A 17,933-nucleotide genomic window follows, 5' to 3' on the forward strand; every position below is an offset into this window, starting at 1 on the left:
AAACAAAATAACAATAAAAAGAGTAGGACTGAAAATTTTGAGGCCATAAAACGGGAAAACAAATCTGGAAAACGCAAAAACTGAAAAAGGAAGGGCAAAAAAAAGTAGAAAGATCTTGAAAAACTTTGCCTGTTGAAGTCTTCCTTTCCAATCCCTGCCTTTGCACTACAGATTTGTTTTCAAAATTATTGCATTGATACCAATTGTTAAGACACTAACACTAATAATATATATCCATTAAAAATAAAGCAATAATATTCACCACAAATGTATGAGATGAAGCTAAGATTAGAAGAATTGAAGGGGTGTAGCACAATATCAATTATGGAAACATAGCAGTGCACTTCAAGGGGGGCAACCTCCCAAATATTTTAGCCAAAAATGAAATCACAAAACTTGTAATGTTTAAATATATACTCCGATGTTTTTGAAAAGCCAGCTAAAATCCCCGCCTTTGAGGCCCATTCATTCTATCAAGCTTCTGCTAGGTTCTCAATTCCCCAATAGGCAACCTTTGGAAACTCCATCCGGCTACAAGTATTGAGTTAGAGTACCAAATGCAGCAGTTGTTCAAAGAGAGTAAGTTTAATCCCAATAATACTTCTTACAAATATCCTACTCCACGAGTGTCAACAGTGAAGCATAATAGGTTCTTTCGTCTATCCCTGCTAAATAAAAAAATGATCCATCAATGTTTTACAATAGCTAAGAACCCTTAGATCACATGTTACATATTTAGCTGACCCATATAACTTCATCCACAAGATTCCAACTAGACCCAATATGACTACCTAAGAGTTACAAGGATGACAAGTTGGCTTCACCATAACATCATATACAGGATAATATTAAGTACTTCACAGCAGCCATGAACAGACAACAAAAAATTTGCAATAAATTTAATTTTTTCAAAGGAAAAAAGATGCCTTAAGGGGAATTATAATAAGCTGATGGATATTTTTATTTGGGAATTAGAAATAATTGATAAAATATATACTTATTTGAGAAAATATTTTAATTATTTGAGAAATATATACTTACATCAAGTGACAACCAACCCTAAACAAGCATTGAGTGCACAAAATGATGATTGCAAGGTTGAACTTTGATGTTGGGTTTGAAAAAAATTTAATCAAGAGCTGCACAAGTGTTAATGTATTTCTGAAAAGAAAATTGGGTTCAACTTCTCAAGTAAATAGAAACAAAATAGAAGGGCCATACTCCCAAGGGTGAATATAAAAAAGAGCAGTGACCTTCTGAGGTTATAAAAAGGCAAGAGAAGAGCACCTTCCCAAGGAGGAGCATTATGTATACCCACACTTCTATAATAAAGCACAAAGAGCATAGAAAAGTAAGAAGCAATGAAATGGCTTAGATAGAAATATCAAATATGCATGGAGATATCTATGGACTCAACCAAAAAAGTACTACAAAACAAAAAAGCAATGCAGATGGATAAATGACTACTCGCAGTAAAATTTGCGAATGTCACTGAAGACATACTATACAATTTTTTCTCATGAAACCATTTCAAATACAGGTAATGTCAAGAAAATTTGTAGAATAAATCACATGATTAATAAGTTTTAATAAGTGATTTCAAAATTAACATCAATGGAGGATGGTATAATATTAACTTAATGATGCATATCTCTAGATAATCTTTATGGGGATATCAAGAACATAATGTTTGATTTATTATTTGTACGAGTATGAGCACCTTGATGAACTCTTGTACTCAGAGTCCCACAATGTCTAATGTTCTGAACCCATAGCTGTGTAATATGTGGATGCTAAATGCTTCAGGCCATAATCCTTCGGATCATCCAATAGCAAACTTTAGTGGGGAGTTGTGCCAAGTGAGCACATTCTACAAGCTGTATCTCAAGAAATCCATGCAGATATAAAATATATGCACTTTAGGTGAATAATGTTAATCGGAATGAGTAATTCCTCTTCTAATATATTTTTATTCTTTAATTTAAAAATCTTCATTGTATATAAATCTAGAAAATTGTGCATTACAGTGATTTTAAATAAATTACAACTGCAACATAGATCTTGTAGCATTTCATAATTGGGCAACAAGATCTTGCTAATTTGCTCTTAGATTTTTTGATAAACGCTGGAAACAGAAATTTAAAATTGATTTGCCAAGAGCTGGAGAAACTAAATCCAAAAACAGCCTTAAATGGAAAAGTGTATAAGCACTAGAAAGAGCAGGTTCAAGCATTTACAATAAATTGCATGCAAGATCAAGACTAAATTCTCATTAGATTGAAACATAATATCAACCAAAAAGAATCTTATTAGTTCAAATCCCTTTAAAAAGAGAATTCTAAATACAAAAACTCAAGATTTGTATTAGAAGGTTTTACAGAACCACTGGAAAAATTCAGTGTGAAGAATAAATCTGCAGTCCTATGGCTTACTTTTCCCTATACTCTGAATACTGGTATTGTGAACACAAGAACAAGGTACAGAATATGGCATAGTGATCAACAATTGCAATTCTTTCAGGCATTAATACATTAATTTGAAGCTGTTTATGAAATAATATTTGAATATTGTTTTGTTTATGAAATAATCTTTGAATATTTTTCTTTGTTTATGAAATAAGCCTTTTATATACTTCTATCTCTAAATATGCCTTTAAACTCACCATTTGACCACTAAATGAAAGAAGATATAGCAGTGGAAATCCTTGCTAGGGATTTTGAAGTGAAGCTTTGAGCATGTACCCTATTGAAGGTAATCAACAACAACGGCCTCCAAACTATGGTCAAAAAGAGGGCAAATATTGAACCTCAGGTTTCTCGGACTACCTATTACCATATGGCCCAAAAGGGCAAGCAGCAATGGGAGTTGTTGGACTGGATCAAGATCACAACTTCAATTAGTTGTTTGGATTTCAACAAAACGATTCTTAATAAGAAGTATTTAAACTCATCTTTGACCTTTGAATGAAAAACAATCTAATTATGCAATTGAAATCCTTGCTCGCAAAATTTTAAGGTGAAGCTTTGAACACATGCCTCCTAGAAGGCAAATAACAGGGCTGTCAAATTATGATCAAATACAGGACAGAAATTGAGCCTCAAGATTATTTAATTAAGATTTTAGCCATGAAAAATACAGGGCAGGCAGCAACAAAGTTGTTGGATTAGTCAACAGCTTAAATTAGCTTTTCTGATTTGAACAAGGCAACTCTGTTTAGCAATTCCAACACGATAAGGAAAACTTTGAACCAATCATTCACAAAAAGGCCATTCTGGTACTACCCTTTGACTGCACAATGGATGGACAAGATATCAGGCCAGTAAGATCAAGTAAACAAAATCTATTTCTACTTTAGTAATCCATAAGTATTAAACAATCCATTCTATCTTAAATAACCATGATCAGCATACAAGTTGTTACAGCCTTTTCTCATGAATTATGTTAATATTGCATCTAGTTACCTTAAAAAAAAAATTGCACAAGTACAATACTGAAAATTAAGACCATAACTATTCCCATAAATGTCAATAAAATATTTTATACTCAATCTGTTTTGTCCGCCATGTGTCCAATGTCCCCAACATGTATTTACTTAACAAAACAACTTGTGATTATTATCCTCCATTCCTGCATTCTTAAAAAACTTCTTTAAAAATAATACTGAACCACGTTAGAACACACCAAAAAGTCTGTATGTGATCCAAAAGAACAAGCTAAGACCTTTTATTTGGATGGGATTTTATTCTGACTGTACATTGACAAAGGGACATTGGAAAATAAAAAATTGGAAAGCTTTCTCAAAATCAGTCATTACCGTGAGATACCAGAACATTGAAGGATCATCGACACACATTCTTAATTTTTTTTTAACTCCAAAGCTTTAAGACAATGAATATGGACACATATGGCCTACAACAATGAGAATTTAGGTGGGTGCTGTCCTAAGCTACAACAGATCATATAGTTATGCATCTACCCCTGCCATGAGGTAATATGACTTAGCATCAGCTGAGACATATTCCTAATAAAAGGCAGTGTTTCTTTCAGTTCTGGGAAAAGGAGAACTGGTTTCAGGGATGTAAAAAAATCAAATTGAGGATGGAGGGGATTGGGAGCGGACAGAGGGGAGGCTGCTATAATAATAATATTGAACATTGATATTTTTATTTTCAGAATACAAATAGATAAAAATACCTAAAAATAGATTAACAAACCAAAGGTCCAAAAGGCACTGTTTTTCCAAAGAGTAATTACAAATTAGTGATTTCAAAATCTATTTTATAGACCAATAATCATAAAAATGAATTATTGAGAGATGCCAAAAAAGAAATGTTGCATCATGCATAGAACATAGGTACATTGAGCAGAGTCGTTGTCAGATTGATATCTCAAAACTTGCTCCTCTTTCTCTGTTTTCCTCTTCCACTTCTTCTCCTCCCTTTTCTTCATCTTTTGGTCAATGTAAAACAGCAATGGGGGTGTGTTTTAAAGTTTTTTTGAGTTACAGGACCTTGGTGGGCCCCTCTTTTAAGATTTAGTTGTTTTAGAACACTTTTTATAGTTTTTGGTTGTTTTTTATGCATTTGATGTGGAGGACAGCTTAAAGTCTCCGGGACAGCCAGGGAATGAAAGGATGTCAAGGGGCAGCCAGACGACTCCAGAAAGTTCCCACAAAGACCAAAAACAGAGGAAATGTTCCTTTTTTAGAACCTACCAAACAAAACAGGGTTGGAGAGGGAATCTCCCCTCAGGTCTCTTTTTAGGAGGCATCTCAGGGACATCCCAAAAATTCCAAAAATAGAAGGGACATGGAGGGCACATCCCTTCCAAGTCCCCAGGAAATCCAGAACATCAGTCAGATTAAATGGGCACATCCCCATGGAAATCTGATAGGTCATTTTTTATTAATCTATAATTAATTACAGCTATAAGAGCCTTTCTACTTAGATATATATAAAGATTCTAATGTCAATGGCCGACCAGATTAGAATGACTAGTAACTTTTTGAATGCAAATGTTAGGCTATCCACTACCATCAATCTTGGATCTGTCTCTTCATTGTATTTGTAGGGCTTCTTCCCATGAGATAATATAAATATCAATTATTAGAGCAAGAATAAAAAATATAACAGATGACCATAAAATGATATACCTTTATCATCTGTCCAAGATGAGGACATTGCAAAATTGAGATGCACACCACATGCTTCACATGCAATTGTATCAACATCCACATTGACCCAACCCTTCCTTGCACATGCCAATGAGCTGGCAACCTGCAAACTCATGCAGAGGCAGTTCATGTAAAGAGAAATATCAGCTTCACAACATCTGAGTTATAGAATAAAACTTCAAAATGTAAAACTTATGTTCCAAATATCAGGATAAATAATAGTACAATTTTGATTGATGAACGTCAATTCTTAAATCATTGTGTTAATCTGTATGGGAAAAAGCTTAAACACAAGAATTGAAAAGGTGGGCAGGGAGTACAGAAACTAATCCAAATTATAAGTGGCAAGCACAAAGATAAAAGTGGTTAAACAGAATCCAAGTTATCATTCCATGTTTATGATAAAATCATCCTTCAAAAGACCAGTCATCTGTTTGTGACAAAACAAACCTTGGGCTTTCCAGACCAATTTGCAGGTTTGTAAGTAGCAAGCCTTTTCAGTAAATCTGCTCTCTCCCAAGGTCTACATGAAGGCTCAGATAATGCAGTTGTTGATCCTCCTCCACCCATGCTTAAAGAAGTCCAAGGTAGTCGAGATCCAGCCCCTGATAAATTACTTGCCTTTGCACCCTGACCCACACCAGAGCACTCTATGCCACCAAAATTCACTGGTATAGCAGGTGATGACGCTCCTGCAGAACTGAAAGGGTGTAATATACATAAGAAATTAAATCAATACATGAGCAGGGATTCACTCATTGGGAAAAATAAGCTTCGAGTTTATACAAATGTACAGTCAAATGGTTAGTGAAGTACATGCAACTGAACTTCATAAATTCTCAGATAAAATACATCAGCAGTAAATACCACAAAAGATGATCATAAAAAATTTCAGGCAGAACAGACACGCATGTGTATTTATAGTGATTCCAAGAACCATTAGCATATATCCTATTAATAAATAAATAAATTGAAACAAGTTTGCTCAAATTCAAGAGTACTTGCATGCTCATGCTGAAGCACACTAAGTCTGCTCTTGAAACTATTGATTTCAACTCACTAATATCTAAGTACAAAAATCGACTAGAAACCATATTTTCCCAAATCATTTTACAGTTCCAGTAACAACAAAACGCTCATGACATCAATTATACTTGATTAGAATTGATGAATATCAAAAGGGAATTTTACGTGTGATCTCATCATTATCCAAAACATAGCAATGGTGCAAGGATCCACTTCGTAGAGAGACTCCAGGGATATAATAGGGGAGCAAACCTCACATCAGTGTAGAGAAGATTTTTCAGTGCTCTGCCATCATCTATTGAATCTGCCCCCATTGGATCATCAGAAAGTTTGCAAGAGACCAAATTGTCGAAACAATCTTCTTCTCCTCTTAGAATTTGATTCTGAGGAGCATGGTGTAACCAATCACCTTTCAACATTGTTTATGGGATCTGAATTGTGGTTGTCAGTTAGTGGGCAACATACTAACTAAAGAACTGCATGTGTTATAGAACAAAAATTGAGCACTAAGATAAAATTTATTGGAGAAAAGCACGCAGAAAATACTGAGAGGCGTGGGGTGAATCAGTATTTTAAAAACTTTCAAAACTTGCAACCACATACAATAAACTGCATAAAGAAGGCATGAACACAAGAACACCAAATTTTCACATGGAAAACCCTTTTGGGTAAAAAACCACGGCACTTCAAAAGTTTTTAATAACAAATGGGCACCAACCCAAAATACAGATGTGAGCACCAACCCACTGAGAGCACCTACTCCCCTTGAAGCACCAACTTCAGTTACAATCAGACTGAAAGGAATTTAATTTGCAGAAATCTGCAACAGGCTTTGTTGACTATTTAACATTGATCTTATCACAAGATGTCCAAACCACACTTCATCCACAGTCAACCCAAAAGAGAGTCTGTTCAATCTTCCAACGAAGCAGAGTGCTGTCCAAACTTTCATGTCTTCAAACACAATAGAATCATATCATTCAAAAACAGAGACTGAGAAAAGTATATCATCCCCTAATGAACTTTTCTTCTATAACTCTAAATACACTGCCTATCTTTCATAATCATCACGCACAAGTCCAGAAAAAACTTGTTTCAGGTCATAACTTAAAACATCTTTTAACTCTGCATGTTTAAAGTTTAAACACAACCTGTGCATTTTCTTCTTAACACCTGCAACAGCTCATACCTCACAGCAATGACATGGCAATGAAATAGACAACTTAAAACGATATATATGTGTGTGTGTGTGTGTGTGTGTGTGTGTGTGTGTGTGTGTGTGTTCAAACCCGACCTCTCTTTTATCCAGATTACAAAAATACTCCAAAAGAACTTCACTTCTGCATATGATAACACGCTGCCTGTTAGTCAACAAAACAATACATACGTTCCAGCACACTACAAGAAGGCACGACCCCACTCTCTTCTGTTGCACACTCAAGGCAAATAATCATTATCGTGCAAAGCTATGCACAGCTGCAATAATACCCACGACTCCACTCAACACCTCTAATAAAAAAAAAAAAAACGCACCATAAAAGTACTCTATTTTAGCTCTTGCATGCACACTCCCCTTTTCCATTCAGAACACACAACCATAAATGTTTGTAACTCCAACGCATTGCATACAGCTGGAGCCTAGAGCCAATACAAAATAATGATGTCTTACTTGAATCTGCAGAATAATAATAATTGTGTTACACAGCCGCTGCTGGCCAAGGGAATAAAGAAGCCACCTCTCATAAATTTCTGTAGCCGTCTAAAACTTTTAGATATATGCAATGAATACTTATCAAACTTAGCCTCCACATTCAAAGTCCAGAGAAATCGACTCTTTTGAAAAATCAAATGATGACATGGCAAAGAAGTAGACAAGAAGATAGCTTAATCATACAGTCAGCCAGCTCAAGCTGACAACGAAGGAGCTTAAGTAGACTAGCAAGAAGCTCAAACAACTCAAGCAGACAAGTAGGCAGCTCAACCAAGAAGACTAAGAGCTCAAGCAGCTCAAGAACACATCCAGGCAGCTCAAGCAGGTCAAAACATTATTCATTCCAAAAACTCTTTTACTGGACAATGACAATCATCCTTGACATCAATGACAAAATCTGCAACAATTGGAGCTGAAATTGGTAAATAATTTGAGTTGATTGTAAAAGAAAGAGTATAAAAAAAGGCTCTCTCTGTGGGAGAGATGTATGCCTTGAACTCTAAGTTCTTCATTCAGATTCACCTATTTTATAGATATAATTATACAATACAGATGCTAAAAAATAATAAATGAAGGGCTCTCTTTGAGAACTAAGGAGTCATCCCTCAAGGAAGTGATGTGTTATTTTGAAGGTTAGAAACTAAAAAATAATAAATGAAGGGCTCTCTTTGAGAACTAAGGAGTCATCCATCAAGGAAGTGATGTGTTATTTTGCTGGTCAGACTTGGAAGGGTTATAACTTCTTGACCACGCCTCAAACTTTGAAACTTGATGTGTTGGAAAACTTATGAATAAGTTTTGATGACCCCAAAAGCATATCCATCATTCTTTAGGGTCATCCAGCTAACTCCTAGGTGCAAATTTTGTTATGAAGAGACACAGAAATACAAAAGAAAATGTAGGAAATACCAAAAACGTGATTTTTGAATAGGGTCATGTCCATCGTTCTTTAGGGTCATCCAGCCAACTCCTCGGGACAAATTTTGCTATGAAGAGACACAAAAATACTAAAGAAAATGTAGAAAATACCAAAAACGTGATTTTTTAAAATTCTCATAATTCTGTCCTGAAATGCCACCTTGCTTCAAGCTTTTCAATGAGGTGTGGGAGCCTCTGTTGAAATCAGTTCGTGGTGAACCAATTCCCCCAATGCAAGAATTGCCCTGCCTTAACCACCCAATAGTGTGAAATTTGTTGGTGTATCATTTCTTTGACAATTGTATGATGTAATGATCAATAGGAAATATTGCAGCAGAGACAAGATTCCAATTTGTGCTCTGTAATTGCTTAGCAACAGTATGGGTGAAACAATTCTACATTTAACACTGGATGCAACCCAAATAAGAGTGGCAAGTTGAGTACAAAAACTGTTTCACCCACTTGCTCAATGAGGTTGCCTTTGTATGACCCAATCTTAGAGGCGTATGCTTCTCATTTAGACTCCTGAACCTGTCTTTCTCAAGATGCAACTGTACTTTGTTACCAACCAGAATTTGATGAGGGACGCAATGTTGATCAGTCTGTTGTTTAAGCTTTTCACTGGTAATCTGCAAAATTATATGACATTGCCACTGAATATGTCAAATGCATTCAACAAAGTTGGTATCTTTCTCTAATTCATTTTGAGCAAAGGGCAATGCTTCTTCTAGCACAGGCAGTTAATCAGTAGGGCAGATAATGGAAACCTGAGACATGCCTAAAAGGTAAATGTGTTATTTGTCTGGAAGGCTTTCATACCATGAATTTGTATGCTTTGAATTGCACATCTATGTTAGGTCCCGGAGACAACTGAGGGGGGGGGGGGGGTGAATCAGTTTTCTAATAAATTCAAACCAAAAACTAATTAGCCAACTTAATGCTTAATACTGATAAACCAGTTAAGTATGCCGGTAGACAGTGTTAACAGTAAATTGTTATATCGGTAAGGATTAATGCATGAAACATAAACATAAAGTCATCCACAACACATAACACCAATATTTGTACATGGAAACCCAGTAAGGGGAAAAACCACGGTGGGAAACCTTACCCACAATCAGATGATACTACTGCAGATAGTAAGTGTACATAAATGGGGTCTGCACATGCAGAAAGGCCAACAGCCTAGAGCTCACTGCTCAACCACAAAATGGGAGTCACACTGACTACAGTTGGATGGTTAAATCCAATAAGAATGTACTGCACAAAATAGCATCTTCATATGCTGGATTCAGTACCGGTGTAATGCTGATATGCTTATACAAAAACCTAGCTTCACCTTTAAATGATGTCTTTGTGTATATCCCTGCTTGATCTCGCATATACCTTCACTCAATTCTTTTTCGCATTCCACACTTTATCTTACAAATAAGATCTTACATTTATACCATACCCTAAGACCAATTTGAGTAGGTCGGCTCTACAAGATATTACAATAAAATCATTTTACATACAATATAATATCCGATGAAATAACCGATTGAACATGTCAGCTTGATGCATTTACCACACTAATAAATCATTTCCATAGCGTGCCATGCTGATCTGGAAAACATAAACCTGCCGGTGTAACCCTAGATAACCTAGACCTATTTGTCGGTAAAAGCAAATATGCAAATATGAATATACCAATGATTAATTCTTCAAAACAAAGTGTCCACACGATGTCTTCGACATTACCAAGTGTCTTTCTTCCATATCATTCCAGGTACCGGTGAACATTATATCCTGCCGGTGAACCATATACCAGTAACTGTTGCACAGTTTACTTGCTTGCCGGTGAATGTATTCAGTAGGTGTTGACATCAATGATAAAACCATACCAAAATACCAACAATCTCCCCCTTTGGCATTGATGGTAACACAAGATGGAAAAACCATCAGAGTGCCAAAACAGAAATGCCAAATACCAAAAACAACAATCTCCATTTCTCCCACTAGGAGCAACATGTGTTAATCCAAGGATTTAATTTTAATACCAGTCTTTCCTCAAAAGATAATGTGTTTTTCCATAGATATCTCTCCCCCTTTGACCTCAAATGCCAAAGCTACAAAATTTAAGACCATACAAAATACCGACTACTCCCCCTGAGAAGTAGCTTCCTCATCAAATACCGGAATAAAGATTTGTCTTTTTAATTCTGCCGGTTGATGACAATCATCAACTATCTAAGTCTCTACCGGTGGTGGTATGACTCCAAGCTAATCTCTGAGACACTCAAAAGTCTCCTTAGGCAAAGGTTTCGTGAAAATATCTGCAAGTTGTTCTTTAGTATTCACATAAACCAGTTTTATCTCCTTTTCTTCAACTTTTTCCCTTAGAAAATTCAGTTTGATAGAAACATGTTTAGTTTTAGAATGTAATACCGGATTCTTAGATATATCAAATTGCTACAGTGTTATCACAGTATATAGTAATGGGTTCCTTGCATTTTACCTTTATGTCTTTCAACATTTGCTTAAGCCATAATATCTGTGTACATTTCGTTGCTGCTGCAACATATTCTGATTCTGCTGTTGATAAAGATGTACAACTCTGTTTCTTACTCAACCAAAAAACTAATCTCTTTTCAAGAAAGAATGCTCCTCCAGTGGTGTTTTTTCTATCATCCACATCTCCTACCCAATTTGCATCTGTGTATGCACATAGATCAAAATTTTCATCTTTAGGATACCATAATCCAAGATTTGTTGTGCCTTGTAAGTACCGGAAAATCCTTTTTACTGTTGATTCATGATTTTCCCTAGGATTACTCTGAAATCTAGAAACAATACATACTGCATTCATAATATCAGGTCTGGTTTGTGTCAAATACAATAAACCTCCTATCATAGATTTGTATCTAGTTGGATTAACAGGTGTAGATTCATCCCTTTGAGATAATTTGTCATTTGTAGTCATAGGTGTGCTTACCGGTTTAGAGTTCTCCATCCCAAATTTCTTTAGTAATTCTTTCAAATACTTGGATTGACTCAAAAATATACCTTTATCAGTCTAAGAAATCTGCAAACCTAAAAAGAATTTTATTTCTCCAACAATAGACATTTCAAATTCTTGTTGCATTTCAAGAGAAAATTCCTTACATAATCCATCATCTCCTCCAAAGATTATATCATCAACAAATACTTCAATAATCAAGATGTCATCATTAGTTATTTTGTAATATAAATTGCTATCTGCATTTCTTTTAGTAAAACCAATCTTTAAAAGATACTTATCCAATCTTGCATACCAAGCTCTTGGGGCTTGTTTCAATCCGTACAAAGCTTTTCTTAACCTGCAAACCATATCATTGTCATCTGTCAAAGAAAATCCATCAGGTTGTTCAATATATACTTCTTCTTCAAGATCTCCATTTAAAAATGCACATTTAATATCCATTTGATAAACTTTGTAATCCTTGTGAGCTACAAAAGCCAAAAATAATCTAACTGCCTCAATTCTGGCTACCGGTGCAAAGGTTTCATTGTAATCAACTCCTTCTTTCTGAGAATATCCCTTACACGCTAGTCTTACTTTGTTTCTGACAACCTTACCATCTTCATTAAGTTTGTTTCTAAATACCCATTTAGTTCCAATTACATTTTTATCTTTAGGCCGGGGAACTAATGTCCAAGTATTATTTTTCTCAATTTGTCCTAATTCTTCTTCCATAGCTTTAATCCAAAATTTATCTTCACATGCCTCATTGATAGATGATGGTTCAATTTGAGAAATAAGACATACCTCTTCATTTGCCAATCTTCCTCTTATCAAAACTCCTTTGAATTTGTTTCCAATTATCTGATCTTCGGAATGATTCAATCTTACATACCGGGGTGTCTTAGTTTGCTATTGTTCTTCAATTACTGTGGAATCTTCTAATGATACCGGGGTAACTGGATCTTCATTCTGTACCGGAGGATTCAATATAGGTTCATTTGTCACAATTTATGTTGCCGGTTCAGAGTCTATATACCTTGAAGTTCCTCTGAATTGTTCATCAATCTTTACATTTGTACTCTCAACAATTTTCTGCAATCTCTTGTTAAAACATCTATATCCCTTGCTCTTAGATGAATAACCAAGAAATATTCCTTTATCACTTCTAGGATCAAATTTGCCAATATACTCATCTCTTCTTGTATAACATTTACTTCCAAAAATTCTGAAATACTTAAGAGTAGGAGTGTTACCAAACCATAGTTCATGAGGGGTCTTACCGGTTTCACCTTTGATGTGAGCTTTGTTGAATGTATAGACAGCAGTGCTAACTGCCTCTCTCCAATACACGTGCTAGATTTGCTTCTGATAACATACTTCTTGCTGCATCCAAGATAGTTCTGTTTTTCCTTTCAACAACTCCATTCTGTTGTGGTGTCCGAGGTGCTGATAACTGTCTTTTGATTCCATTCACTTCACAGAATGTATTAAAGTCCTTAGATGTGAATTTTCCTCCTTGATCTGATCTTAAACATTTGATTTTCTTACCGGTTTCATTTTCAACCATTGCTTTGAACAGTTTGAACTTCCCAAGTGCTTCTGATTTTTCTCTGAGAAAAGTAACCCAACACATTCTAGAGTAATCATCAATAATTAGCATGAAATATCTATCACCTTGTAAGCTTCTAGTTCTAGCTGGACCACATAAATCAATGTGAATTAAATCAAGAGCATTATTGGATTTTTCTGGAATACTTTTGAAACTAGTTCTAACTTGTTTTCCAAATTGACATTCCTTACAAATTGTATTCTAAGGTTTCACAATTTTAGGTAGATCTCTAACTGCCTTAGAAGTACTGATTTTTACCATGCAATCAAAATTTACATGACAGTCTCTTATGTCGTAACCAACTTTCATCTATATGTGCAATTAAGCATGCCTTTTCACTGTTATTCAAATGAAAGATATTGCCTCTAGTCTGATTACTGGTTGCAATTTCCAAACCAGTTCTATTCATGATTTTGCATTTTCCATTTTTAAATTGTAACTGAAATCCCTTCTCAACTAATTGACCAACACTTAAAAGATTATGCTTTAATCCTTCAACATAGTAGACATTGTCAGTGTTATGCTTACCATCAAGAGATATTGAACCCTTACCTTTGATTGAACATGCTTTGTCATCTCCAAATCTTACTAAACCTCCATTGTATTCTTGAAGATTCAAGAATTTACCTTTGTCTCCAGTCATATGATGTGAGCATCCGGAGTCAATGATCCATTCATCCTTTGTTTCAACTTTAGCTGCTAGGGCTTGTTCTACCGGTGGAGCAGTAAGTGTCAGTTGATCTTTTGTTATAGCAACAAAAACCCATCCGTTGTCTGCTGGATCGTCATCAGAATCATCAGTCACACCTTCATCAGCAATGTAACAAGATTTATCTTTGTTCTTTTTAAATCTGTATCTCTGATATTCAGGATTAGGCTTGTATGTTCTTCTAGCTTCTTCTCTTAGTCTAGCATGTCTATCAGGGCATCTTGAAGCCATATGACCAATCTTATTGCAATTAAAACATTTAAAAGATGCTTTACCTTCATACTTACTTCCAATTGGACCTTTTGGCATTTTCCTTGCAAATAGTGCTTCAAGTTTTTCAAGCTCTTCATTCTCCTTTCTGGATTCTTCAAGTTCTCTTGCATGAAAGGCTCTCCAGTCTGATTTGTCAAATGATGGAGTAGATGATGTTGATGCTTTAAAGGCCAAATCAGTTTTTATAGTAGCAACAAGACCAAATTCCTCAATTTCAAAGGCCGAAAGTTTTCCAATCAATGTATCCCTAGTTACTGATGTATGAGGCATTGTTCTCAACTCATTTATCGCAGTAACTTTCATTTTATATGCCGGTGGCAAACCTCTTAAAATTTTTGAAACAATTTCATCCTCACTCAAGGTTCCTCCACAACATTTAATACCCAAAACAATTTCATTTACTTTTTCCATAAAAGCAGAAATCCTTTCATCTTCTTCCATTTTCAAATGTTAATACCTGACTCGGAAGCTTTCAAGTTTTGCAATCTTGACTGCGAAATCTCCTTCATTCAGTGTTTCCAAATGATCCCAAATAGCTTTAGCAGTAGACCTATCTGATAATCCCATGATTTGTTGATCTGATAATGCGCTCAAAAGTGCTTCTCTTGCTTTGCAGTCATTTTCTTCATCTTTAGCTAAGGTAGTTGGAGCAATCTGACCAACTACAGCAGCAACATAACCATTCTTAGTAACTTCCCAGATGTCTTTACCAATGCAATTCAGATGTGTCTCCATTCTGATCTTCCATATCCCATAGTTGGTTCCATCAAGTTTAGGACTGTCCTTCCTGAAATAATTAGTAGACATTGGATCTCCTCAAGTTGTTAAACTTCTGCAAAAGAGGACTAGGCACTGATACCAATTGTTAGGTCCCGGAGACAACTGAGAGGGGGGGGGTGAATCAGTTTTCTAATAAATTCAAACCAAAAACTAATTAGCCAACTTAATGCTTAATACCGATAAACCAGTTAAGTATGCCGGTAGACAGTGTTAACAGTAAATTGTTATACCGGTAAGGATTAATGCATGAAACATAAACATAAAGTCACCCACAACACATAACACCAATATTTGTACGTGGAAACCCTGTAAGGGGAAAAACCACGGTGGGAAACCTTACCCACAATCAGATGATACTACTGCAGATAGTAAGTGTACATAAATGGGGTCTGCACATGCAGAAAGGCCAACAGCCTAGAGCTCACTGCTCAATCACAAAATGGGAGTCACACTGACTACAGTTGGATGGTTAAATCCAATAAGAATGTACTGCACAAAATAGCATCTTCATATGTTGGATTCAATACCGGTGTAATGATGATATGCTTATACAAAAACCTAGCTTCACCTTTAAATGATGTCTTCGTGTATATCCCTGCTTGATCTCGCATATACCTTCACTCAATTCTTTTTTGCATTCCACGCTTGATCTTACAAATAAGATCTTACATTTATACCATACCCTAAGACAATTTTAGTAGGTCGGCTCTACAAGATATTACAATAAAATCATTTTACATACAATATAATATCCGATGCAATAACTGATTGAGCATGTCGGCTTGATGCATTTACAACACTAATAAATCATTTCCATAGCGTGCCATGCTGATCTGGAAAAGATAAACCTGTAGGTGTAACCCTAGATAACCTGGACCTATTTGCCGGTAAAAGCAAATATGCAAATATGAATATACCAATGATTAATTCTTCAAAACATATCATTCCAGGTACCGGTGAACATTATATCCTACCGGTGAACCATATACCAGTAACTGTTGCACAGTTTACTTGCTTGCCGGTGAATATATTCAGTAGGTGTTGACATCAATGACAAAACCATACCAAAATACCAACAATCTAAAGGAGATGTTCTATATAGGATTGGCCACCTCTATCCGTTTATCTGTCTGAGGATGGAACATATGTGGTCAACTTTTTGTCTATCATGGACCACAATGTATACAGAAAATACCATGGAACCTTTTGTCCCTTTCTCACACCATGCTTCGAAGCAATCTGATTTGGACCTACAAATACTTAAAGAGAAGTTTGACAACTTCCACTGCAAAGATTCCCTATCTGCAGGATCTTAAAATTGGCATATTTGAGAAGCTGTCAGCCACAAATAAACACAATTGTGACGATGCTCAGTCATCAACAAACCTAACACGCAATCCATACACAGATTCTAAGAGCTTATCAAGAGTTCACAAAGGTGTCTACAACTATGAACCTACTTTGGATTAGCAAACTTTCCATATGTACAGTCTGTGCAAGACTTTAATGTTTGTGGTGACATCATGTGGAAGCTTCAGCCAAAAATACTTTAAAAAACCATTGTTTTTTCAGCCCAAATTTACCTGCCACACATGGGCCTCCCATATCATTTTTCAAATGCTTCCTAGTACAAACACGGAGGTGCCCCAAACAACACAAAAGTATATCCTACAAACAATTGTCAAAAACAATATCCAACTATCAATCTTTGATGAATATCACAAGAGACAACTGCGGCCACACTGATATCTCCTGCATACAAGAGTTGAGCAGCATCATCAATCCTACGAGTCGAGGTCAACTTAAACTGTCAGCAACCCCATTAGAACTTCCCTTCTTAAGTCAGAAGTTGAGATGGAATTATTGTAAAGAGATCAACCAACGTTTGGAAATCATTTAACGACTTGGCTTTAGACTCCATAAATTGTAGAGCAGTTTGTAATGCATCCAATACCTGCAGTGTGCACAATATATCAAAGAAATCTTGACATATTGTACAACCGAGTGCCCATGCTAGGTGAGGACTGCACCAAGTGCATTCTTTGATTCACTTCTCTTGACCTCAAAAGATTGTAGTAGCTCCAGCAAGAAAATGACTGGAAATTACCAAAGCCCCTAACTTGGTAGTGCAAACACTCAATCGTGTGCCTCTACATATACAAACTTGGCTCTTGCTTCTCCTTTTGTCCCTGGACACAAAGGCCATGCTATGTGGGGCAACTTGAGCATGAACCCAAGAAACTCCTGAGTATTATGAGTCCTTGGGGCCCATGAGTTAATCATGACCTAAATCTTTTGTCGATCAATATATACATTGTTCGCCATGGTGGTGAGTATCAAGGAAGTATTGGATATGGTACAAGTACTCCTATGTTGTATTGTAGATGAGGATGTCAACCAGGTAGACCCACAAAAAAATCTATCGACAGCATGGCCAGCTACTCATACCCACCCCCTTGGATTAGAAGACAATCTAAGAATTAGCTCAGAGTGCACTTCCTAGTACCCTAACTTTAGATCATTTTTTGTGAATAGCATAGCATAGCCCACCTAAGATGATCCATGGGATCAAATATCCACTCTTGACAATGATCTTTTCAATGCTCAGTTTTTTTATTTTTAGTGTTCTTGTCCTTAACTGGGTGATAAAAGCAACCTTGCTCCAACTTTAGTTTTCTTTAATCTATTTTTAGTTAAATTTTGCCTCTTCTGGCTTTTCTAACCATTCGTATATTTAGATAGATTCCAAAT

General features: G+C 35.8%; 1 protein-coding gene across 6 annotated transcripts in view; it reads right to left on the reverse strand.

The window, feature by feature from the left end:
- LOC131074919 (uncharacterized) overlaps positions 1–17,933 on the reverse strand; it is a 158,081-nt gene that overhangs the window by 88,242 nt on the left and 51,906 nt on the right. For 5 of the 6 annotated variants that reach the window (XM_058011660.2, XM_058011676.2, XM_058011667.2 and 2 more), the window contains exons 2-3: positions 5,624–5,873; positions 5,153–5,276 (exon numbers count right to left, since the gene is read on the reverse strand). In XM_058011660.2, coding sequence (XP_057867643.1) covers positions 5,153–5,276; positions 5,624–5,873 — 374 coding nt within the window. Of the gene's footprint in view, positions 1–5,152; positions 5,277–5,623; positions 5,874–6,456; positions 6,609–17,933 lie in introns of those variants that run through there. The other variant, XM_058011687.2, reaches the window with a different exon arrangement.

The sequence above is a fragment of the Cryptomeria japonica genome, chromosome 11, assembly GCF_030272615.1.
Source record: "Cryptomeria japonica chromosome 11, Sugi_1.0, whole genome shotgun sequence".
Taxonomy (NCBI): domain Eukaryota; kingdom Viridiplantae; phylum Streptophyta; class Pinopsida; order Cupressales; family Cupressaceae; genus Cryptomeria; species Cryptomeria japonica.